The 25,700-nt window shown below is 51.0% G+C and overlaps 1 protein-coding gene across 2 annotated transcripts in view; it reads right to left on the reverse strand.

Annotated features, from left to right (window-relative positions):
- NEGR1 (neuronal growth regulator 1) overlaps nucleotides 1-25,700 on the reverse strand; it is a 188,665-nt gene that overhangs the window by 89,118 nt on the left and 73,847 nt on the right. For both annotated transcript variants that reach the window (XM_069022701.1, XM_069022700.1), the window contains exon 2: nucleotides 9,671-9,903. In XM_069022701.1, coding sequence (XP_068878802.1) covers nucleotides 9,671-9,903 — 233 coding nt within the window. The remainder of the gene's footprint in view (nucleotides 1-9,670; nucleotides 9,904-25,700) is intronic.

Raw genomic sequence — 25,700 nt, forward strand, 5'->3', positions numbered from 1 at the left:
GAATAGCTGGGATAAAAGAGCTGTGATAAGTAGGTATAATAGGAGTTGGAGTCATATTATGGGATTGTATTACGAATCAATGCTGTGTGGTTTCATTCCGCTGTAGTTTCCTCGTCTGGAGCTAAAGATCTTGTACTATTTATTATCCTTGCTCCTGCCTCACAAATTACAACACGCAGGAACAGAGCCCCGGTAATTTCAGTCACGGAGTTTGCATTGTGTGGCTCCTGCGAGGAAACTCCTCAGAACACTTCCCTGGAAGATCTGCTCCCAGAAATGGACACGGAATGTTACACAGTTGGGTTTGAAGGCAACCACATCAATCTCAGGCACCCAGGAGAAAGGGAGAGAAAATCAGGGAATCACTGAACCCTTCAGGTTGGAAAAGCCCTCCCAGACCGTCGAGTCCAACCATTCCCAGCACTGCCAAGGCCACACTGCTCCATGTCCCCAAGTGCCACAGCCACGTGGCTTTGAAATCCCTCCAGGGAGGGGAATCAGCCCTGCCTGGGCAGCTGTGCCAGGGCTGGACAGCCCTTCCCAGGAAAAACTTCTCCTACTCTCCAGTTGAAACCTGCCCTGGCCCAGCCTGAGGCCATTTCCCCTTGTCCTGTCCCTGTTCCCTGGGACCAGAGCCTGTCCCCCCCAGCTGCCCCCTCCTGTGCCCCTGCATCCCTGCCAGGAGTCCCAGGTAAGGGAACCATGGATTTTCTGCCTGGAACCTTTTGATGGACAACTGAAAAGTTTTCTTTACACCTTTAGAAAAGCTGTACAATCAAAGATCCTCTCCTTCAAATGGAGATTTTCCAGGGAGGAAAAACATTTGATCCCAATCCTTTAAAGCTGCCTTTCAAATTCCTTACAGCTCAATCCTCCAGGATGAATCTGCCACTTTACTTCTCAGTTGTTTTTTCAGTCTTCTCCAGAAATTTTCCTAAATTAGCTCCATACATTCTTTTTAAAGACAGGCATTTGGTTTTGCTCTTTCCAACTGGTGGATTTGGCTGCTTGCAAATACCAGATATTGTCATCATCCTCTCTTTACCCTTTCTTAGGCTATAAAACCAAAATTAAACTGTGGGGGTTTGGAAATAAAGAAGGAACGTGTAGAGCAAATGAGTGTGTGCAGAACACGAGGAAATGCTCCTCGTGTGTGGAGGATGAGGAGGAGCTGCTGTACCAGATCCATCCCCAGCCTTGGTGGTTCTCCCAGAACCATGAACCCAACACAGCTTAGAGAACAAAACATTTTTCTTCTCCAAGTTCCCAGCTCATAAATCCAAGCCAACATGTGCCATGGAATAAATTCCCATGGAAGAATCGCATCCTCACCCTCTGGAGGAGGGGTTTAGGGAGAAAATGCACCATTACCATTCCCATTCCCAATTTGATAAATCACCTTTGCAATGCCAAGCTCTGTCCCCAACCCCGTTCCCTGCCCTGGACATGCTCCAGCTCCTCTTTACCAGCTGGTAAATCCTCAGAGACTGGGCTGAGGGTCCTGTGCATTCCCAGAGCCTTTCCAGGACACTGCTCCCCATTTTCCAGAACAGCCTCTGGCTGCTTCCGAGGCCAAGGGCGCTCCTCCTCTGAGCCCAAACACTCAGTGACCCTGACAGAGTCCCAGGCTGTTAAAGTGCTTCAGGTTTGTGCATTTCTCCTCTTTCCTCTGCTCTTCCTAATGAGCTCTTCCCCCCCGTTCCTGTTCATGGGGTTATTAATGAGCTGCTCACCAGAAGTGGGATATTCCTGCCTGGACATAATTCAGCCAGCGTTAGGAAGGAGGCTGGCATGCCAAGAGTTGGTGCAGCAGCGTTTGCTGAGGCAAATCTGGCACCAGGATATAAATCAGGGTCCTCGCACTGCTCAGGGTAACAATCCCATCTCTCAGGCTGACAGGAATTTAAAAGCAGGAATAGACAAACTCACTCCACAATTCCTTCCCTTCCGCCTGGGAGAGGAGCAGCATCACACACTGCAGATAGCAGGAGTCTGCATCACAGGAGGAAGGCAAAGACAAAACAAACCCTCCTTTATCAGCTTCCCCAGCACTAACTGTGGAAATGGAGCATGAAGCGTGCAGCTCCTTTTACTGCAAATATTCTATCAAAGTCCTCCTCCTTACTGCTCCTTCTGCCTGGAACTCCAGCTCCAGTTTCACTCGTGCCTGGCCCAGTTTCATTCCTACCACTGGAGCTTCTTCAAAGAGAAGGGAAGTGTGGGAAGAGGCTGACACAGAAAAACGAAAAGCAGAGCACTTAAAGCAACCCCCGAAAGAACATGCTCTGTATTAAGGGCATGTTGTAAATTAATATTAGAGAATCCTGAAATGGTTTGGGCTGGGAGGGACCTCAGAGCCCCTCCAGTGCTACCCCTGCCATGGCAGGGACACCTCCCACTGTCCCAGGCTGCTCCAAGCCCCAATGTCCAGCCTGGCCTTGGGCACTGCCAGGGATCCAGGGGCAGCCACAGCTGCTCTGGGAATTCCATCCCAGCCCTTCCCCACCCTCCCAGGGAACAATTCCTTCCCAATCTCCCATCCAGCCCTGCCCTCTGGCACTGGGAAGCCATTCCCCATGTCCTGTCCCTCCAGCCCTTGTCCCCAGTCCCTCTCCAGCTCTCCTGGAGCCCCTTTAGGCCCTGCCAGGGGCTCTGAGCTCTCCCTGGAGCCTTCTCTTCTCCATGACTGAACAACCTCACAGAACAAATTTTGCTGCTACTGAGGAGCCTTTTAACTGCAAATATGGTAAAATTATGAATCCTTGGAGCCCTGAGGCCTGGAATGAGATATTTGTTCCTTTTAAAGAATCGCTGGATTCTGGAATTGCTCACAAGCCTTGTGAGGGTGCGGCGGCCGCAGCGCCATCCGCAGACCAGGGAGGCTGCAGGCCAGCTCTGACTCCTCAGGAAACCTGGAAATTCAGCCCAATTTCCATTTGTTTCACTTTTTCACCGCTGACTGGACTTGACAAAAGGTTTTTATCCGATTATGGTGTCTCCAGGAGGACATTTCATGTGTCAGAAGCCATTAGCTGCAGTCAGGCTAAAAGGGAGCCGCTGCCCTCGGTCCTTCCCGCAGTCAGAGGGCCTCAGCTGCGACACTGAAGGATGTTCCAAGTGTCCTTTTGGTTTATCCCCCTTCCTTCCCAGTCTGGTTTTATAGAAATGGGTTTTCCATACATGGATCCACGTTGTCATTGATTACATTGAACAGAACTCCTAATAGGCTTTAATTCCTAAAAGTCCCGCTGTGCCAAAGCTGGACCCTTAAAATGCTTTTGCAGTGTCTTCTCCCCAATTTCATAGGAACAGAAGAGAAGGGTGCTTGAAAATTGTGGAACCTCACTGTGGGGAAATCAGTGGGTTTGCTCCTCCTTAGCAAAACTTCATTTAATATTTAGATTTAAACCCTGTGTTCAAGATAAACCCAGGATGCTCCAGACCATCAGGTGGGAACCTCTTTCCAGTCTGGGGGGTGAGGAAGAGGATGCTCTGAGGAAGAGCTGCAGAGGTTGTCTCAATGTTCTCCAGAGCTGTTTAATTTCCTTTGTTAACAACTCTCCAAGCAAAAGTTAAACTTTCAAACAGGGGGTGCCTTTATTTCCCCTGACAACGGTTGGGCTGAAGCTATGGAAGAGGAAATAGCAGAAATCCAATGGAAAAGCTCGGATAAATCCCAGCAATCCCAGAGCTCACGGTGACAGGCAGCACAGAGCTCAGTGAGATCTCACACTGCTGGCTCGGGGGGCAGAGCTCCAGCAGCACTTGTGGTATGAAATGGTGGCAATGAATAACAGAGTAATTACTGCCTCAGTTGGCCCAGGGCAGCCCAAGTGCCTGTAATGAAATGGGAAAGGATGGGAAAGGGACATTCCGAGAGGGATAATGGACCCTGGAACTCGGCAGCCCAGACAGTGGGCACTTAAATGCAACCAGCCCTGGAGAGGGCCATAAACCAAATGTTCTGACTTTAATACTCCAGCAGTTCATTCCAAAATAAAGTTTTGGGGAAGTGTTCAAATGAAATTGGACTTGGATGAAGTAATTGTCATTAAAAAAGGGAATAACAATTAAAAATAAAAGCCCATTTATGGTCATATCATCCATTTCAGATCACTCTAACGTAACAGATCATTCTAAAGTAATTCCCATCATTCCAAAGTAGCACATTTCACCTGTATTTGCCTTAATCCCATAAAACCCTGGAAGGCCCCAGGGCAGGCCCAGCCACCAGCTCATGGTACATTCCCAGGCTGAATTCCCATTCCTTCCAAAAACTCCATAATCCCTGTCCTTCAGAAAGCTTTGTGATCCTTTTGCAGCCTGGGGCTCCCAGGACATTCCCAGCTGGGTGGGTTTGTGTCGCTGAGGGAGGTCACTGTTCATGGGGTTGGAGCCACCAGAGCAGAGCCTTGGGAAGGGCACGAGATGCTGGGGCAGGGCTCAGGGACAGAGAACCTCACTGACCCAAAGAACTCCAGACTCAGAGTTCAACCATCCACAATGTTTCCTTTTGCAGTACATTATCATTTCATTTAACCTGAGGATTTTTGGGAGAATGGTTTTTTTTTTTAGCTTTATCCTATATTTTTTCCTCCTTCTGTGTCTGGCATTGCTGTGTAACATAGGAAGTTCCTGAAAGACCCTTTGGACTCTGCTGAAGGCACCTTTTGCAAGACCCTCAGGGGTCACCAACCATCCCATTCCACTTAATTCAATGGAACAGAACCAATACTCTTCAGGCCCCGGAGGAAATGCTCATTTTGTGTCGATTGTCCTCTGCCTGCAGATTCCAGAAGATGGAAATTTCAGGCTCACAATGGAAATTCGGCTGCAGCCGTGACAAAAGCACCTCCAACATGACAGAATTATGAGTTTCAGATGAGAGCAGCCCTGCTCCACTCCAGATAAAATATCCCTGATTTCCACCCCTGTAAATGAGATCACCTCCCAGCGCAAACATTTCCTGTGCCTTGAGCCTGGCAGAGCAGGGAAAAACCATTCAAACTTAGTTTAGAGTGAGAGATCCCCCGCAGCTCCTGGGAGGGACAAATGTGGGAGGAATTTAATGAATGGATAAAAACTGCAAATCCTGGAGAAAACCTTTGGATCAGTCAGTAATGACACATTAATGAGAGTGGGTGCACTGAGGGAACGGCAAGGCCAAGGATGCTGCTTGTGGGACAGGGAGGATCCTTTGGGGGGTCTCTATCACACAGCAAACCTCACGAGGCTGCCTCCCCCTCCAGAACTGTTTTTCCAAGTCTTTTTCTCCCTGTGCTGAGCAGGGACAAGATGATAACGGCGGCTGGCACCAGCAAGTTAATTTTATAGAGAAAACTGACACCCTGCTCGAGTGCCGGCAATTTAAAAGAGTAATGGATTGTCAGTTTTAGCTGGGAAGTGGTTGTTAGATGATTTTAAAGTCTTTTGCATATTTATTTTGTCCCACTTTAAATAAATTTGGGGAAGATTTATCTCGTTAGCTTCAAATGCAAGTCCCTCTTGGCCTGGCTGAGGAAACAAATTAGACTTTGCAAACATTGCAAAGACTAAATCAATACATTAATATTTAGGGGACATTAAGGGGGTTTATTAAACAGAAAAAGGGCCTAGAGTATTACTTTGGGAACATTATACATGTTTAAATAAAAACCCAAGGTTGTGGTTCCTGACTGAATCTATAAATGGCATTTCCGTGGATAACTGAATTATTTACAGCTCCAGTGTCGGGAGCAGATTCCTACAGGAATGGGATGGTGCTGGGAGGGCAGCACAGGAGCAGGGGCTGGGACCCACACACGGGGCTGTCCCGGGGGGTCCTGAACCTGCCCAGCATGGACTGGATTAAAAGAAAAACGTCAAGTAACTGATGGGAGCAAGATTTCATGTCCCTGGTTCCCTGGTTTGGGCATTTGGAACTTCTGGAACCAGGAACTGGGCTGCTGTGGGAGGGGGAAGGCAGAGAGGACAAGGAAGGGCAGCAGACATTGGGGGACTTGGGGACAGGGGTGGCCCAGGGCTGGGACCTGGGATGTGCACCTGAAGGCCCAAAGCAGAGACCTGTGCCCGCTGTGCACCCACAACACCCAAACACAGCCCCAAAACCCCCCGACCCAGAGGATGGGCCGGAGGATCCCAGTGCTGTGCCACCAGCAGCGTCTCCACACGCCTGGTGCACGCTGAGGGACACGGGGACACAGAGCCCCAGGCCTGTCCCTGGGGACACCACGGGCACAGGCCTCACGCCAATGCCACGGTCACCCTGCCCCGCTGAACCCATGGGCACCACTGCCCCAAACCCTGGCCATGCTCCCTGCACAGCCCACCCACAGCCGGATGGGAACTGGGACAGGAGCCTGGAGGGACAGGACACAGGGAATGGTGTCCCACTGCCAGAGGGCAGGGATGGATGGGATATGGGGAGAAATCCTTCCCTGTGGGGGTGGTGAGGCCCTGGAATGCAATTCCCAGAGCAGCTGTGGCTGCCCCTGGATCCCTGGCAGTGTCCCAGGCCAGGTTGGACGGGGCTTGGAGCAGCCTGGGACAGCGGAAGGTGTCCCTGCCCATGGCAGGGGTGGCACTGGTCCCTCCCCGCCCAGCCCAGGCTGTGGCTCTGGGACAGTCCTGCAGAAATGCTCTCCCTTAGCTGGTGTTTGTTCTTCCTCCCTGGATCCACACCAAGGGCACTGACGAAGCACAACAAACCTCTCCCAACCCCTCATCTCACGGAGCTAAAGGGAACAATCTCCTGCAGAGGTTCTTTATCCCCCTGCTCACCCTGGCAGCCCTCCCTCGGGGCTGGGGTCCCTTTGAGCCCCCTGCTCCGGCCCCTGTGTCCCTGCTGTCCCAAACTGGGCCCCTGACCCCACTGTGCCCCAGGGTGAGGGAGCATCCCTGTCACATCCCCCCGAGGGATCCGGGCACCGGCGCTGTCACCCAGCCCCGATTCCTTCCCAAGGACGTTGGCAAACGTGGCTGCAGACTTTTGCAATTGAAAGGAAAACAGCTTGGAGGAGGCAATTTCGACTTTGGTAGAGTAAATGTCAGATTAGAAATGGCAGAAAGCACAACCTTTTGTAGAAAAATTATGAGCAACAGAGTGTGGCAAGAGGAAATTCGGGTTTTTACTCTGCTGTGACAAACATCTGATGTTTAAATCATCTGCAGCTCATGACTTTGCAGATCCAGCATCTGGCACTGAGGTAGATTGAGTTGATTACAGACTGCTGCCATTGAAACTTTTAATTAATTATTTCATAATTCTCACTTCTTTTTAATAAGGTCATTGAAATTACGTTAACTGGATTATCTTCCTCTCTTCCATGTGGTTTTTCCTTCGCAGATGTAAATGTGGGCTACAGACACAAGTTCTATTTTATTTTTTAGCAAATATCTCAGTTAATTTCCCTGCTACAAAAAGGAGCAATAAGGAACATCAACCAGGGCTTGACCTGGCAGTGTCCCTTAAGGTGCTGTGCTGGCTTTGCACAGGGATCGAACAGGGATTTGGGAGCCTGAAACTCAACCTCCAGCTCTGCCAGAGATTCCTGGTGGGCAGGGGCCAAACCCCCTGGGCCTGGGTGTTGCCTGTGTGGGACAGGGGGCAGAGGCTGCTGCTTCCCTTGGGAATTGATCCTGTTCCCTGGGTCCGTCCTACTCGTGGGAATTACGGCGTCTTCAAGCCATTAAAATGTATTTATTTACTCCTGTGAACACGCTCAGAACCTGTCAGCCCAAGAAGCAGAGAGGAGCATGTTCGACATGACAGCCCCTGGTTCTGTGTGTGGGGAAAGGCTCACACACACTCTAAGGGAAGGAAAAAAGAGGGAGCTGGGTTTACACAGCTTTTGATGTGGAGCTTCACGGCAAATAACTTTTCTGTCTGGAGTCTGAAGCTATTTGGGAGCTTAAGATGCGGCCTAAGCCTTCCCTCATTTCCTTTGTGGCACAAAGCAAACCCCGTGGCTCCTCCAGCTCTGCTGTTTGCAGCAGAAGGTTTTCCACTCCTGAAACAGAGCCTGTGGGGCTGAGGGATTGGAGAGGGCTGAGACTGCTTTCCAGTGTTGCTTTCCTCCTGTGATTTCCTCGGGTCGGATCATTTATTCCCAAAGCCAAGGGAAGCTCGATGCCCTTTGACAGAACGGTTTTGCTTTGCCCAGAGACTGCTTTGCCCTCACTCATCTCTCCCCAAAGCAGAAGGTGTTTCTGATCTGCAAATACAAAGCTGGGGAAGATCTTACAGGTAAACCTAAAGCTGCTCCCACAAAAACCACTTGTGTCATCTCCTGATAAATCCTTGTGTCATCCCACGAGCCCTCTGGAGCAGGAGAGGATGTTCCAGCCTCTCACACCAGTGACCTAAGGGCAGGCAGAACAACCCTGAGGTGCAGGCTCCTGGTCCCACTGGGAGTCTAAATGGATGTGAGAGAGTCCTTGCACAAAGGAAGGCGCTGAGGGGCTGCTGGAACAGCCCTCCCAGACCTGCCCGATGCCCCCCTTGTCCCCAGCCCAGAGCCCTGAGTGCCACCTCCAGCCCTTCCTGGGACACCTCCAGGGATGGGCACTCCAAACCTCCCTGGGCAGCCCCTGCCAAGGCCTGAGCACCCTTTCCATGGGGAAATTCCTGCTGCTGTCCACCCTGAGCCTCCCCTGGCCCAGCCTGAGGCCGTTCCCTCTCCTCCTGTCCCTGTTCCCTGGCAGCAGAGCCCGACCCCCCCGGCTGCCCCCTCCTGTCAGGCTCCAGACCCTCCTCAGCCTCTCCCCACAGGCCTGTCCCTCCATCCCAACCCTTTCCCAGCCCCGTTCCCCTCTGGCCATGGGAAGCACAAACATTTCTGCAGTCCCTGCAGACCCCCCAAACCGAGCACTGGCGGGTCCTGAGGCCTCTCATGAAGGTCACAAAAATGACCCAGTGATATTTTAATAAAACAAAGTCCCTTTTGCAACAAATACACTCAGCTCTGAGCTCCAGCACAACATTCCTGCAGGATTCCAGAGGTGCCGTGGATAAGGACAACTGGTTTGGGAGGTGGCTCACCCCATTATTTCTGAGGGATTTCCGTGTGCCACACGGATTAATAGGGATTGCCAGTTCAATTCCTCTCTTTTATATTCATTGCTTTATTACTCATAAAAATGCAAAAGAAAATGTTAATGATGATTGCACCAAAGACTAATAAGTTAAAGCCTTGGGTTATACTTTGCATTTCTGAAGATATAAATGCAATTGCTTAATAATTATGCATATTTTTAACTATTGAGTTATTATTTCTCTATATGCTTGTAGTTAGCCTAATTAATTTTAAGCTCCTGTTGATATATTTTACACATGAAATTAATTTCCAACTTGTTTTTTTAGCCCTTGCATGAGGACATTAATTATTAGGAAGACAATCAAAACCAAGAATTGTTCACCCTGGAACAATACAATAAATATTAAATCCACATAAAAACTGACACCAGAGCTCTGCAGTGCTGAGAGCAGGGAGCTGTCTGGGGGAAATAAATGGACTGCTCTTATCAGCAATGTTGGGATCGTGGTGTGTCTGGGGGAAGGCAGGCAGGAAGGAAGGAAGGAAGGAAGGAAATCTTTGAAGGGGGTTTAAGTTTCCCATCCGTAACCCAGACTCTCCCCTGCCCATCCCCATGGATCTGTCCCAGCCCGTACCTTGCACAGTGAGGTGCACCTGCATGGTCCTGGGGGTGTGCTGGGTCTGCACAGAGCAGGTGTAGGGCCCATCGTCCGTCACGTCCACGTCCTGGATCTGCAGGCTGTACTCCCTCCTGTTGGCCGTGGCGATGGACACCCGCGGGTCCACTGACCACTTGTCACTGCCCGCGAAGATGATGCTCGAGCGGTTCAGCCAGGCCCCTTTGGAAGCTCCATCTTCCAAGTAACACCTGGGGAAAAGGGAAACCATGAGGAGGGGGATGGAGGAGCTGTTAAATGCCACTCACTGCTGTTGATCTTCAGACTGAACACAGCTGTGATTTACCAGAGTTGAACTCACACCAGGCATCATTTGTTTATTTGGAATTATCCTAAACCCCAAAGCCCAGCTTACAAACACAATAAACACAGATATATCTGTCTGCTCTACTCTTCCTGCCTGGTTTTCCTGCTGGGAGAGTGTAGTGGAGCAGTAGGAGGAAAGCCTCAGTTATTCCTGACTTTCTCCTGCAGCCTCAGCCCTGAGGATCAGCAGCCACATCTGCTCCATGGAGAACTCCTGCCCTGTTCCTGAGGCACAACCACCTTCTGCTGCTGAGGTCAGGAACCAAGAGACATTTCCTAGGAAAAACTGTCCAGGCATCAGAGAATCCAAACCAATTTTTTTTTTTCAGAGGGTTCACAGAACCCCAGAATCTTCCAATGGTTTGGGTGGGAAGGGACCTTAAAGCCCATCCCATCCCATCCCATCCCATCCCATCCCATCCCATCCCATCCCATCCCAGGGTGTCCAGGAGGGACAAGGGAGCTCCTCTCGGGGGCTGGGAGTGTGGAGATCCCAGGAGAGGGAGAACAGGCAGAAGCAGCTTTATCCACCAGCTGATGGGGGAGCCTGAGCCTGTCTGAGGGGGTGGAGGATGTTTAACCCTGGCTCAACACCACTGTGCTCCAGTTTTCCACATCCAGCATGTGGGAAAAGGCAGAGCAGCCCAGGGAATAATGGGCAGGGAAAAACCTCGATGGATTCAGGTTTGAGAGCAGGAAACTGCAAATCCAGGAGCCATCGGGAAGGGATGCTGTGGCACTGGGAAATCTGCATTTCTCTCCATAAATTAACTACTTTTCAGGAAATGTGGAGAACGAATTAGGCAAATTTTAGACTCACCCCCATGCCCACCTTGGAATTTAAGGCTTTGAAACAATTTTAAAAGCTGAAGGAAGGTAATAAGGAAGATAATACAAAGTGCAACAGACTAATGGGACGTTTTTATTTGATAAAGAGCTTTCTACATGAAGGAAATTCAAGAGAAGAAGGGAATGCAATAGAGCTCATCCCTTTGATGAAACATTAAAATAGCACAACCATAGAAACTGGAGGGAGAAAATGGTGATTTGGTGGCTTAAGCATCTGGCAGTATTGTTTAAGGGGAAAATGACATTCCATTCAGGAATAAGAAACTGGAAACATCAGGCTGAAATGGTTCAGAAACAAAGCATGAGAATAACCATTCATTTAATTAATGATCTCAGCATTAAATCTGAAAGGGTTCTGAGAGAAGCTGCAACGTGGGATAAAAAAATCACCATTTATAGAGCAGAGAATTGGGATGTCACCGGGAAGTGACACTTTGAGGTTGGGATCCCTGCAGGAGGAGCTCTGATGGGTCTGGTCCCACCCAGGGAAGGCAAGGAGCCACTTTCAAAGTCCTGTGAACGTTTTGAACTTGATTCTAATGAACAGCAGGGTGGGAGAGGCAGAGAAAGCTCCGATTCACAGAGGTTGTTCTACCATGTGTTTCTTTGCCGCTGTATTTCTGCAGCAGCTGGATCCAGTCCATTGCAGGAAACCTGAGCAGCCTGGGCTGAGGGAGCTGTCCCTGCCTGTGGCTTGGGTGGAACGAGATGAGATTTAAGGTCCCTCCCAACCAAAACCAGTCTGGGACTCCATGAAGTACAAATCGGCAGTTTTGCAGGTAGCCTGTCGTTTCAGTGAGCATTTACCAGTTAATTAATTTAACTCTCACACTGGTTATTCACACTCACACATCCAAGCCTTGCACGGAAGCGTTAGCACTGTGAATTCTTCCCACAAGAGAAAAACCAGCCTCCTCCTCCTCTCCCAGCACACAAACCCAGCACCACCTCACCAACTCCCTGCTCCCTGTGTGGCTTGCCAGAAAAAAATCAGCTTTCCTTAAAAAAAAATTCACAGAATCATTGAGGTTGGAAAAGACCTCCAGGATGAGAGGGGTGGGATGGGATGGGCTTTGAGGTCCCTCCCAACTCCCCCATCCTGGGATGCCCCCCAGACAAGCTCCTTCACCACCCAAAGCTCTCCCCTCTCCCCCTCACCCCAGCCCTGTGGGAGAGAACTGCTCTGGAACTGCTGCACAGCTTGCCTGGAGCCCGTTGCCCAGGGTGGTTTTCAGATCCAGCAGCAGCCAATATCCTGTATTTTCCCACCACCCACGTGGGATGTGATGGATAAAGTGCATATTTACCCCATGGAAGCAGCAATCAAATGACTCATCTCAGAAATGTTTTCTAATCTAACAAATTTAATCCCTTTCTGTTTGCAATTGACTTCTCAGTTCTGGAGTCACAGCTATTGCCTGAAACTCTCCTGGACACTCAGAGCACACTTTCCCCCACTGAGCCTCTGCCCATCAGAGGCTGCGCTGCATTTTTGCATGGGAACAGAAATAAGGAAAAACCTGGATTTTTTTTACTGTTTAAAGGAAGGCTTGGCCTTTCCCCCCATACATTTACAGTTTCCTAAGGAAGAGCAGCCCTTCCACGTATGGACTGTGTGCCACAACCAACCAACTGCACGGGGATGAACATTTGCCAAGAATAACACTGGGATCAATAAAACCACCAGCAATCCCACGGGATCTGAGCAGTGCCCAGGACTCTGTGCTGTGCCAGCCCCTCGTGCCCAGACTCTGCTGTCTCCCTGCATTGCTCATGGGGCCATCCCTGGGTGCACAGCTCCACTGGGACTGGGAACAGGGGTTAATGTCAGTTCTGAGGCTGCTGATGAGGATGGAGAACTCTGCATGGCTTTACTGAACCACAGGAACGGCTGGAGTGGGGCCAGGGCAGGGTCAGGCTGGAGATCAGGAAAGGTTCTTCCCCCAGAGGGTGCTGGGCACTGCCCAGGCTCCCCAGGGAATGGGCACGGCCCCGAGGCTGCCAGAGCTCCAGGAGCGTTGGGACAGCGCTGCCAGGAATGCCCAGGGTGGGGGTGTTGGGGGGTCTGGGCAGGGCAGGATCAGTGATCCCTGTGAGTTCCTCCCCACTAAGGATATTTCTTCAGGCTGCAGTGGGGGAGCCGAGCTAAATGTGTTCCAAAATTTGGGTTGGGTCTGGGACGATTTGCCCATGAAATCTCCCAAACCCCTCCGGAAGCTCCAACACAAGCTCTGAGCCAGCCTGAGACGTGAGCAGGGATTTCCTGGGAAGGCACGAGGAGCTGGGAGCTTCCCCTGCAATGCCCAGGAGGAGGCTGAGCCTTGGGCCAAGAGCCCAACTCCTCCTGGCCTGCTGTGGCTGGCAGTGCCACCAGAACCGGGGACAAGGACCCAGAGTCCAGAACAAGGACCCAGAACTGGGAACAACGCTCCAGAGCCGGGAACAGGGACCCAGAGCTGGGAACAAGGACCCAGAGTCCAGAACAAGGACCCAGAGCTGGGAACAACGCTCCAGAGCCGGGAACAGTGACCCAGAGCCGGGAACAGGGACCCAGAGCGGGGAACAGGGACCCAGAGCCGGGAACAGGGACCCAGAGCTGGGAACAGGGACCCAGAGCTGGGAACAAGGACCCAGAGCCGGGAACAAGGACCCAGAGCTGGGAACAAGGACCCAGAGCTGGGAACAGTGACCCAGAGCTGGGAACAAGGACCCAGAGCCGGGAACAGTGACCCAGAGTCCAGAACAAGGACCCAGAGCTGGGAACAGGGACCCAGAGCTGGGAACAGTGACCCAGAGTCCAGAACAGGGACCCAGAGCTGGGAACAGGGACCCAGAGCCGGGAACAAGGACCCAGAGCCGGGAACAGTGACCCAGAGCCGGGAACAGTGACCCAGAGCCGGGAACAAGGACCCAGAGCTGGGAACAAGGACCCAGAGCCGGGAACAAGGACCCAGAGCCAGGAACAAGGACCCAGAGCCGGGAACAAGGACCCAGAGCCGGGAACAGTGACCCAGAGCCGGGAACAAGGACCCAGAGCCGGGAACAAGGACCCAGAGCTGGGAACAAGGACCCAGAGCCATGCCTGCTCCAGCCAGCACCCACGGGGCTGAGGGACCAGCGCTGAGCCTGTGCCTCTCCTGCCCCAGGGCATGGCAGGGATCCCAGCAGAGCACGATGGCCTTGGACAAAAATCAGTGATGCCCTTCCCTACAGCAATGTCCGGGAAATAATCCACTGAAAGCATGACCAACAGTAAAAACTGCAAATATCAGTGGCTTTCTCTTGCTTTTCCCTTCCCTCTCTTCCCCTAAATCCTGTTTATATTAAACTCCCTGCACATAGCAGCAGCATCTCCTGCAATGTAATTTTTTAAATCTATGCATAGAGCCAATTATTTTTAGCAATTAATAACAACACCACAGCACAACTAAAGAAAGCATAACAGTCATTAAATAAAAGTGACATTTGCTCTTTTTACCTTTGCATGGCTTGGAAAACTATTGATGAAACCATAGCTGAACTCAGAAGAAAGTTCTTTCTATATTTAAATTTGGAAGATTGGAAAAAAGTACAATTTCTTTTTTAACTGATTATTGTAATCAGAAATTCCCTACACAACAAGCATAAAAAATAGATTTTAATGTTAACTGTCATACATGGCTGAGGGCACTTTATTACTTTTCCAATCATTATTAATGGGGATGATCTTCTGTAATTTGTAAGTACAGAAAAATATAGTCTCACCCAGCTTCCCTCAAGTTTTTAATCCTCCTTTTTTAATGCCTCCCACTTTCCCAGCTCTCTAGTCTATTATTCCCCCATAATTAAATCAGAGACCCATTAATCTTTGTGAAAAACAGTTCTTCCAGTTGCTTAATTAAAACTGCACAGGGGCTCTGCTCCACGAGCCTCCATGGTGCTCCCGGGGCTTGAATCCCACCTGGCTGCCCTGAAGGACATTGCCTGGGAACGCACCTGGAGCCTTCCCGTCTCCGTAAGTCCCAGGTGGGGGACATTTGCTGCACCCACAGAGCCTGGGACCCCTCCCTGGGGCTACTGCTGGAAGGCACTTGGGCAGTGCTTGAAAGGAGAAAAATCCCAGCATCCTGGAATGGTTTGGGTTGGGAGGGACCCTGAAGTCCACCCAGTGCCAGCCCTGCCATGGCAGGGACACCTCCCACTGTCCCAGGCTGCTCCCAGCCCCAATGTCCAGCCTGGCCTTGGGCACTGCCAGGGATCCAGGGGCAGCCCCAGCTGCTCTGGGCACCCTGTGCCAGGGCCTGCCCACCCTCCCAGGGAGGGATTCCTTCCTAATCTCCAGTCTAACCCTGCCTTCCTTCAGCTTAAAGCCATTTACTTTATTGATCCTTTTGCTTTTGTGTTCAGAATTCTCTTTCCCACATCTGCTGTAGCTCAAAGCTTGGAATTCTGCACAGAAACCTGCACAGCTGCTCGTTATCCTCCCAGGTCTGGATTTCATTTCCAGAAGGGCTCAGTCCCTCGGGGAGCTGTGGCCTCGCTGGCCGGGCTGGGAGCGGCGCTGGCCCAGCCCTGGCTGCCCGCACATCCCCAGCTCGGGGTGTCCCCACAGCCACTCCCCGGCCCCAAATGCCCACAGTGCAAAGGTGCTGCTGCCCCAATTTCACCTTCCCTCGGGGAATTTAGGATGTGCTGCCCCTGCCAGGGCCAGAAGGGTGAACACCCAGACCGGGAGGTCACTGGGGAGGGACTGGACAGAACGATCCCTGAGGGCAGCGAGCACGGAGCAGGGCGGAGGAATTGCTCCAGGAAGGGAGACTGGGAACTAAAAAGATTTAATAGGGTTTAAAAATCTCAGCCTTAGAAAAGCAGCTTCTTCCTCCCCAGGAAGTAACGCCGTTTATCAGTGAAAGATGCAAATGTTTCCTGCAGAGGGAGACCGCTCCGTCCGGAGCGGGACAGAAATCCCAGAGCCACGCAGGCGGCTCCTGGAAGGGCTGGACAAAAGGAGTTATGTAAAAAGGGGAGATGAGCCGATGTTCTGAAACAGGGTTTAAAGCAGAACCCCGAAACTCTGTCTGCCAGCAGCCAAAGCAGACCAAAACTCCTGCTGTGTCCGCAGCCGCCCGTGTGTGCCAGCCCGGGGCTCTCCGGTCACTGCTCGGGGACGGTGGCAGCGCCTGGCTGGGACGGGCACCTTCCCAGCCCCCCTGCTGCTCCCAGAAACACCGAACCCTCGGGAATCCTGCCTGCCTGGGGTGGCTCCGGGCAGTGGGGATTAAGGAGAAGTGGCTCCCATGGATCTCACATGGATTTCAGTCCTGTCCCCCTGCACAGCCCCCAGCTGGCAGCGAACTTTGCATTTCCGGCAGGTCCTGCAAACACCCCGGGCTCTCTTTGGTGTCCTGAACCGGCCCGTGGTGTCCTGCTGTCCCACCACCCCCGTGCCCACCCCAATATCTGCCCTCAGCATAATTCTATCAGTATTTGCTGATCCATGGACTTCTGCACAAGGAGCAGGTACCGGGATGAGGTTTTCATCTGGCAAACTGCCGGGAACAGAAGGGGTGCTGTGCTACCAGAGTGTTCTGAGTAATTAGCATCATTAACCTTCCTCCCTGCTCCTGCAGCTCCTCCACTGCTCCAGAGAACTGATGGATTGTTTATTGGCCACGGGAACTCCTCAGATTCCAGCTGCAGCTGCCGGGTGCCTGTGGTGGGACACGGGACACAGCCGAGAGGGAAACCAGGACAGAACACAGGGACGGAGCAGGAGGGACTTTGTGCACTGGGCATCTCCAGCTGCTGGATTTTATAATCCCATCTGCCTTGAGATACTCCAGGAAATCTGTCTGCAGATAACCAGGGATTAATCCCTAAATCTGAAACACTCTAAATGGAAAATCAGTCGAATATTAGTAATTAAGAGGAAAAGTGTTTGTTCCTCTACAAGATTTGAAATGTAATTTTCCCTACAGCTGATGCCATGTGACCTTTGATCTCTATGGGTTCTACCCTCAGCACCTGCCAGTCCATCCAAGCCAGGAGAAAGCCCATTTTCCCAGGGGGTTTCCACATTCCCAGGGGTTTCCTGGCACACAACCCCCAGCCATGCCCTTAGTGGGTGTTTCCCTCCTGCTACCAAGAAATGGATTTTTCCCATGGCAAGGACAGAGAAACTGCTGCTGCCACAACTGCAATAAATTCATTTGTTGTTTTTAATGATACAAAAAATTCCTCCCCCCCCCCTTCACAGACGTATTTTCATAGAGAAATGGACAAAACACTGCAGTGTAAAGCCCAGAATTTATAGTCATTAATCACTTCCTTCATGGGAGCCCATAATATTTTCTCTTTGAAGGCTTAGAAACAATACCCCACAGCATTGTTGGTGTGAGAACCTTGGTTTCAGCTTCAGAGATTAACTCCTAAATTCATCACATTATTTGAAATATTAAAAAGGGTCTGGCTGCTGCATTTGATATTTATTAATTCCTGGAGATTTATGATAGAGAAACACTGACTTCCAGAAATCATGAAGAAGGCATTACCAATGCAGAAAAGTAAGGAAACAATTCATCACATGGCTTTGTCTTCATGGTTTTGCACTTTTCCTACGTGTCTTGGAAAATTTGGGCGCTGATTGTGTTTATTTTATAGGACTACCAAAGTCAGAGGCTTCTGCTGATGGTGGAATCCAACCCAGCTGCCAATTTCCCCCTGATTTTTTTACTACACAACACTGAAACACAAATCAATGGAATAAAAAGCACCACAAGCTCTGAGACCACGGTGAGGCAAAGGGCCGTGCCTAGAGAAGGAGAAAACATTTCCTGTTACTTCCCGAATTTCCAATATCCCAGCACGTCACTGAGGGCTTTTAGCACCCAGAAATATCCAGCTGGATTAGAACAGTCTTTAAGCGCCTTCATTTCGGTTTTGAAACACTTACATTGGTCCTTATTTTTAATTCTCAAAGGAAATCAAGGTCTCCTCCCCAGCCTGTGGCTCTGACAAAACCTGAGGGGTGGCAGGGGGAGGCTGTGACAGAGCCCTGCCCTGGGTGGGGTAACGGGGGCTGGATGCCCAGGGTGTGCCAAACCCTGAGAAATGCCCCGGCTGACACGGCACAGATGGGCTCAGGAGAAACTATAAACTCTACAAACCTGTTCTTCCTGCCCTCTGCACCTCTGCTCTGGTGGTTTAGAAGATTGAACAGGGGCGAGCAGGGACAGCACAGGGGAAGTGACAGCAAAGCTGCTCTAGGCTGAGGGAGAAATGACGGGCCACGTCCAGCCCTTCCTTGGACACCTCCAGGGATGTGACTCCAAACCTCCCTGGGCAGCCCCTGCCAAGGCCTGACCACCCTTTCCATGCAGAAATTCCTGCTGATGGCCACCCTGAGCCTCCCCTGGCCCAGCCTGAGGCCGTTCCCTCTCCTCCTGTCCCTGTTCCCTGGGAGCAGAGCCCGACCCCCCCGGCTGCCCCCTCCTGTCAGGGACTTGTGCAGAGCCACAAGGTCCCCCCGGAGCCTCCTTTGCTCCAGGCTCAGCCCCTTCCCAGCTCCCTCAGCCTCTCCTGGGGCTCCAGCCCCTTCCCAGCTCCCTCAGCCTCTCCTGGGGCTCCAGACCCTTCCCAGCTCCCTCAGCCTCTCCTGGGGCTCCAGACCCTTCCCAGCTCCCTCAGGAATTCTCCTGGGGCTCCAGCCCCTTCCCAGCTCCCTCAGGAATTCTTCTGGGGCTCCAGCCCCTTCCCAGCTCCATTCCCTGCCCTGGACACGCTCCAGCCCCTCAAGGTCTCATCATGAGGGCCCAGAACCGGACACAGGATTTGAGGTGGGGTCTCAGCAGTGCCAGCACAGGGGGAAACAGAGGGAGGAGAAGCTGCAGGCAGAGGTGTGGCTGCTCCTGCTCCTCAGCAGAGCTGGGGTACATTCACCTCTTCTTTCCCAGGCTGCTGCTGCCCAGGCTCCAGGGATTTCTCAATATTCCTGTTCTTTCCCATGTTCTCCCTGAAAAGGCTTTTATCGCTATCAAAGCTTAATGAAAAAAAGACATTTCCAGATGCAAACAGGTTGGGTTTTACAATCTCCTCATAATAATATCTCCAGTTTGAGTGGGGAGGACACACAGGAGGGAGATAATTGTGTGCTGTGCCACATCCTTTATCGGATCAGCCTTGACCTGGGACCCTTCCTGGAGCCAGTGATGCCAACCCTGCCCCACAGCTCCTCCAGGCTGGTTTAAGTAAAATAATAGAGTTAATGACAGAAGCAAAACTACCTGGAGAGGTGTAATTCATCACGGCGTGTTCCATGCCATTATCTTAAAAACATCCAGTGTAGTAATCACTTGAAGGAGTGATAACACATAATTGTGTGTTCTCCGAAATTATAGGTGAATGGGAGTTGCAGCTAATGAGAGCCAAATAGCAGCTCAGGAGCTGCAGTGATTACAGCAGATGTGGTGATGAATGCATTTATTATTGGCTATTGGAAAGCTTTTTATAGCAGAGATAGCACGTTTATAAATAAATAACCAGCCCCAGAGGTACCACACATCTGACCAAGCAGCTCTGCTCCCAGCCTGCAGCTTCTGGTGTAGAAACACCCAAAGCTGGCTGAAAACAAACCAAAGGAGTCCAAATCCCACCCAAACACTTCCATCCACTGGACCCACGCACTGCTTTGTCACCACTCACCAAGGATGCACGGGAGCAGAAGCAGCCAAATGAAAAGATTCTGGAACTGTGTGAGGCGTTTGGTGTTTGACAAACCCCACCTCTCTCTGTGGCACTTTCTCCCCCAGCAGTGTGAGCTGTGGGAGCACTCTGCTGCCTCTCCAGCAGATGAAAATCAGCCACAAGGCAGATCAGGAGCAGCTCCTGTCTCCCCGAAGTCTCTGACATCACTTCAGAGCAGAGTCGGTTCCTGCTCCAAAGCCAGGATGATCTATGGCAGATCTTTGCTCTCTGGCAGGCAGAGCAGGTTCCACAGAAGTGTCCCCCAGCAGGTCACTAGATAACAATCTATGTCACACAGTGCTGCTGGCACACACCGCCGTTCCTACAATTCCATTTCTGTCAGAATATTTCAGGAGCAATCTCCAACCCCCGGGGGAATGAAAACAAAATTTCAGAATACCAAAGACTCTGCTGAAATAGAATTCCCTGCCCAAACTAATGACTAAATGACTCGATTTGTCTCCCCCTTCTACCAGGGCTCATCCATGATTTCATCTGGGCTTATCTCCTGGAACATTTACTTTGTTGATATACCACTGGTTGGAATATTAGTGATAAATAATAAAAGAAGGTAAATTTAATTGTGCTGCAGTCTTTCACTACAATGAATCTTTCAGGAGAATCACAATGATCTCTTGATTTACAAGAGGAGGAACTGGTTGTGGATGGATGATGTAAATACAGGGACTTGGCACAGATGGCTTGGGCTGCGTTTGCCAGCAACAGTCAGATTTTTGGATGAACCTCCCAGCTGCTTGCTCCAGACTAATGCATTATTAATAACACTGTGGAACAGCTCCCTGGGGGCAGATCCTGGCGGGAAGGAGCCCCTCTGGACCACCCCAGCAGTGCAGCACTGGGGAGGGATCCCGGGGGCTGGCACTGTCCTTCCCCTGCCATCACTGCTCCTCACACCACCTGGTGCAGCAAGAAAAGGAGCTGTACTTCGGGATAAAAGAGCACAGCCCAGGAAACACTTGGGCAAGGCCAGGATTTCACCCCAGATCTGCAAGAACAGTGCCCACAGGAGGGTGAAAGTATCAGCCGAGCTCTCACTGCCCAGCATGCAGGGCCAGGGCCTGGGGCTGGCGGTGCAGCTGTGTCCCAGCCCTGCCCTGAGCCCCTTCACATCGGGCTGCTGGAAGCCAGTTCATAAACCACAGAGCAGCCCACGCTGGGAGCAACCTCGAGAGTCACCTGGTCCAGCCTTTTGTGGAAAAGGGATCCAAATGGGGAGCTTCAGTCCCCTCTGAAATTAAATACACCCGTTGGTGGGTGAGACAAATGGCAATTCTCAGCACAGTGGGTTTGGGACACTCAGGGGATGGTGCACTCAGAGGAAGGAGGAACAACCCTCCCAAGCAACATTCTGGACTGACAACCCCAACACTGATTGCCTGCCCAAAGAAACATTCCCGGACTACCAAACAAACTTTCACCAATTGCCTTTCCAAACAAACTGTCCTGACTGACCACCACAAACAATCACTGAGCACCCAAACACTGAACACCCAAACAAACACTGAACACCCAAACAAACATTGAACACCTGAACATTGAACACCCAAACAAACACTGAACACCCAAACAAACATTGAACACCTGAACATTGAACACCCAAACAAACACTGAACACCCAAACAAACATTGAACACCTGAACATTGAACACCCAAACAAACACTGAGCACCCAAACAATCATTGAACACCCAAACAATCATTGAGCACCCAAACACTGAACAGTCACTGAGCACCTAAACAAACACTGAGCACCTAAACAATCCCTCACTGAGTGCCCAACAATCACTCACCGATTACCCAAAAATCCCTCACTGACTACCCTAACAAACTTCCTCTGCCTGCCTGTGTGTAATTGTTTTTGTAACTCCTGGGAAGCCCATTCGTGCCCCTGGAGTCCCTTCCCAGGTGATTCCCTTTCCTGCACTGCTCTCAGGCACTGACAACATTTGCATAACCCGTGTGCACCGGGGGCTGCTCTGGAGCCCTTTCCTTCAGCACTTCACCTATAAACAGCTCTTTAATAGCAACAACCAGTGGGAATTCTCTTTTTCTTTTCTCTTTATGCTTTCCCTCTGAAGAAAACATACCCAGTCTCCTTATTCATGTTCAAATTATGTTGGCTGTTCATTTTACTCGTAGAAGAAATGGGAAGGTATGGGAATGGAAATGCCCAGCTTCTCTGGGCACCCTGTGCCAGTCCTGATGTTTCACTTTTCTGTAGGAATAAGTGTCAAAGACCCTCCTCTAACCATGGAATAAAAAACTCCAAGGAAAACAGAGGCATCCTGGAGGCAGTGCCACAGCTCCCCACGCCCTGGCAGCAGAGCTGCTGCTGAGAGCACTGGGAATCCAGCTGGCTTTAATATTTTGAAATGTAACATTTTCCCATCAGAACAGACTTTTATAAACTGTATCGATTATCGATTATTGATAACCTCTGTGTGAGGTGTGGCAAGATGCCGAGCATGTTAACAGGTGGGAACAATGCACTGGAATCACATAACACACATGAAAATTCATATTTACATTAAATATCTGCAAACTTCTCTCTGTAAGATTTTAGGTTAACTCGTGGAATAGTTTGGGTTCGGAAGGACCTTAAAGCTCATCCCATTCCCACGGGCAGGGACACCTTCCACTATCCCAGGCTGCTCCAAGCCCCATCCAAACTGGCCTCGGACATTTCCAGGGATCCAGGGGTAGCCACAGCTTCCCTGGGCACCCTGTGCCAGAAATGAAGTTTAATTATGCAGGTTCGACAAGCAAATAATTGTCGGCCAGAGAATGGAGGAGCAGACATTTCCTTAATAAACAATCCCTAAATGAGCACTATTAAAAGCATTTATAATCCCCTGGGCATTTATTCCGCCCATGTGAGAGCCGGCCCCTCCCAGGTGAGCATTTGCAGTCCCTGGCGTTGGGAGGCGCTGGGATTGCACAGGAAAAACCCACAGTCAATGATGGGAATGACCGGCTCGATAGCTGCACCTCCTGCTCTCCCCCCTGCACTCCAGCCCAGGGTGATCCCAGACAGGACAACCTGATCCCACATCCCAGGGGAATGAGATCGCTGCTTTATAAACCCCGGTGGGTATAAAATGATCGTGTGATGTACATCCATCACTGTAAAATCATTATATCCGAACACTCTCAGCCTGCCCAGAAAGGCCTTGAAATGAAGGCTGAATTCAGCTCCAGCCAAGCCCAAGCATTAACAGGTTTACATTATCCTGGGAGATGGCACCGAGGGCTGTGTGTGCTGCCTTCCCCAGCACCAGCACCACTCCCTGCCTTCCCGGGGAAATCCCGGCAGGAATCAGTGCCCTGCAGCCCCGCAGCCCGAGCAGCCCCACGCTGTGCTGAGCGCTCCGACAGCGAGGGAGCGGCCGGCAAAACCAGGGCAGGCGGCACGGCACGGGAGAGGAGGGACTCGGGGTTTTGTGTGTGCAAAGCCTGCTGCCCTCTGCTCCCTGTCCCTGCTGTCCTCTGGTCCCCATTCCTGCTGTCCTCTGGTGCCCATCCTGCTGTTCTCCAACCCCTGTCCCTGCTGTCCTCTACCCTCTGTTCTGAGTGTCCTCTAGTCCCTGTCCCTGCTGTCCCTTAATCCCCATTCCTCCTGTCCTCCAACCCCCTCCCCTCAACCTGTTCTGTCCCTTCTGTACTCCAAGCCCTCAACCTGCCCTGTTCCTGCCAGGCTGGAACATCCCAGAGGAGAAACGGGAATATTGCTCTGAAAAGAACTGCACAGCAACATCCTCTCAATTATTCATCCCACACGTACAACCCCAGCTATTTATCAGTGTTTATTTAAATTAATGGGAAAATCTGCTCCCTTTCCCAGTTCCCTGGGCTGCCGTGGGTCAGCAGGCAGAGCTGGGCTGCACCCACAGCCCCAGCACCAGGGTTTGCTCAGTGCTGGGGGTCCCAGCCCTGCGGAGCACACCCAGCTCCTGTTCCTGGAGTAAATGCAACTGGAAAGAATTCCACTGACTCCCTGAGGGAAGCTGAGCTCACAGTGCTGGGAGAGAGGAAAAATCAAACAAACTGCCCCCAGACCTGACCGTGTTTGAGTAGAAATAACTGAAACTACAGGTGGAACCTCACGGCGACATTTGCAAAGAGTGATTCCATTAAAGCCAACTCCATTCCCGGGATTGCTAATCTGCCTTTCCCGCTCCCTCCCAGACAAATGCTCTAAATGCTCTTGCCAGGAGCTTAGCGATGTTCCAGCTGCTCCCTGCCCGCTCCGAGCCATTTTTAGATTCCTGAGTTTCCTTCTTTGTGCTGGTTTCATGGAGGCAGCAGCCAGGGGATGAGACAGGAACGCTCCGGGATGGAGCCATCGAGGAATGGTGTCCTTCCACACACACATCCATGGGAGAGGCACCAACCTTCTTCCCACGTCACACCCCGTGCCCTGCCAGCCTCGAATCAGCCCAGGATTTGGCTTTTGTATAGAGCAGTGTAGAGGCTAAAAAGCAGGGGCAGAGGAATTTTCCAGCTGCTGAAGCATTTTGTGAAGTTCTCCTTTCTCATGCTTTAGCTGAGAAACAGCGAAAGACAATTCTGTAAATAACTCTCGATCTTGCACCTGCACAGTCTTGTTTTGGTTCACTGAAGAAAATATTTTGAAATAGGCATTGTAGCATTCAGCCAATCACTCTGGGAGGAGTATGGTCAAGCAATAATGTCATTTCTCTGTTGCGAACCAAGTTATATAAACGAGGTAATAATTAATTAAATAATCCTGTTCATCCTGGACCTGAATTTGTGTCATGATTCTCACTGTCCCTGGGAACAACAGTGACAGGGGAAGAATAGGAACAGGGATTTTATCCTTTTATAAGCAATTATCACAGAATCCTGGAATGGTTTGGACCTTACAGCTCATCCCCTCCTACCCCTGCCATGGCAGGGACACCTCCCACTGTCCCAGGCTGCTCCAAGCCCCAATGTCCAGCCTGGCCTTGGGACACTTCCAGGGATCCAGGGGCAGCCACAGCTGCTCTGGGCACCCTGTGTCAGTCCTGATGTTTCACTTTTCTGTAGGAATAAGTGTCAAAGACCCTCCTCTAACCATGGAATAAAAAACTCCAAGGAAAACAGAGGCATCCTGGAGGCAGTGCCACAGCTCCCCACGCCCTGGCAGCAGAGCTGCTGCTGAGAGCACTGGGAATCCAGCTGGCTTTAAGCAACTCCTCCAAGAGCAGGTGGAATGTGGTCAGTCCAGGAGCTGACCTGTGATGGCTGAAGACCTTTGCTCTGCATCTTTCAGTATTGAAAACCCCCAAACATTTGAGCTGCCCCATGAACAGCCAGAATCACACGGCGGTTATCAATCCGTGAGAGCCACGTACAGCCAGGATTAATCAGCTTCTTCTCCCAAGCAGTGTCTGAGCTCCAGGAGAAAAGCACTCCCAGAAGGACACACACACCGTTCTTGTCCCTGTCTTAGAATCCATCTTCAGCACATGATTTTTAAATACAGATTTCTTTTCCACACAACGAGACAAACATCCACCATTTACTCTGATTTATAGCTCAGGAGGGAATTTCCTGGCTTAGCAGGAGTGAGTGATCAGGGCAGTGAGAGGGAAGAGGTCTCTATCCCTGCCCCAGCGTCGTGGGGTGTCCCAAAGGAGACTTAACCCAGGACAGGGCTGTACTGGGCACAGCACTGCACCATTCCCTGGGAAAATCAGCCTTCTTTTCCCAAATGGGGGATTTGCCTGTCCTGAGTTCCAAGCTCCCCCTCTGCCACCTCTGTCTAAGCTAAAAACTTCAAAGCTGCCAGAATTATCTTCAAACTCCCACAGGACTGACAGTCCAGGCAGCCAAATCCAGAATGAGGAATGGTTTGGGCCTAACAGGATAAGGATACCAAGAAAATGGACCAAACCCATTTGTTTGTACCACATACAAAATCTTTAGCTGTACCCATATTCTGCATTTCAGAGATGAGAATCACAGAATCAGGGAATACCCTGAGTGGGAAGAGACCCACAGGGATCACCCAGTCCAGCTCCTGCCCTGCACAGAGCCCCCAAGGGACAGCATCCCTTGTGGAGAGAGCAGAGAACCAGACCCTCATC

Source organism: Aphelocoma coerulescens, chromosome 8 (assembly GCF_041296385.1).
Source record: "Aphelocoma coerulescens isolate FSJ_1873_10779 chromosome 8, UR_Acoe_1.0, whole genome shotgun sequence".
NCBI classification, from domain to species: domain Eukaryota; kingdom Metazoa; phylum Chordata; class Aves; order Passeriformes; family Corvidae; genus Aphelocoma; species Aphelocoma coerulescens.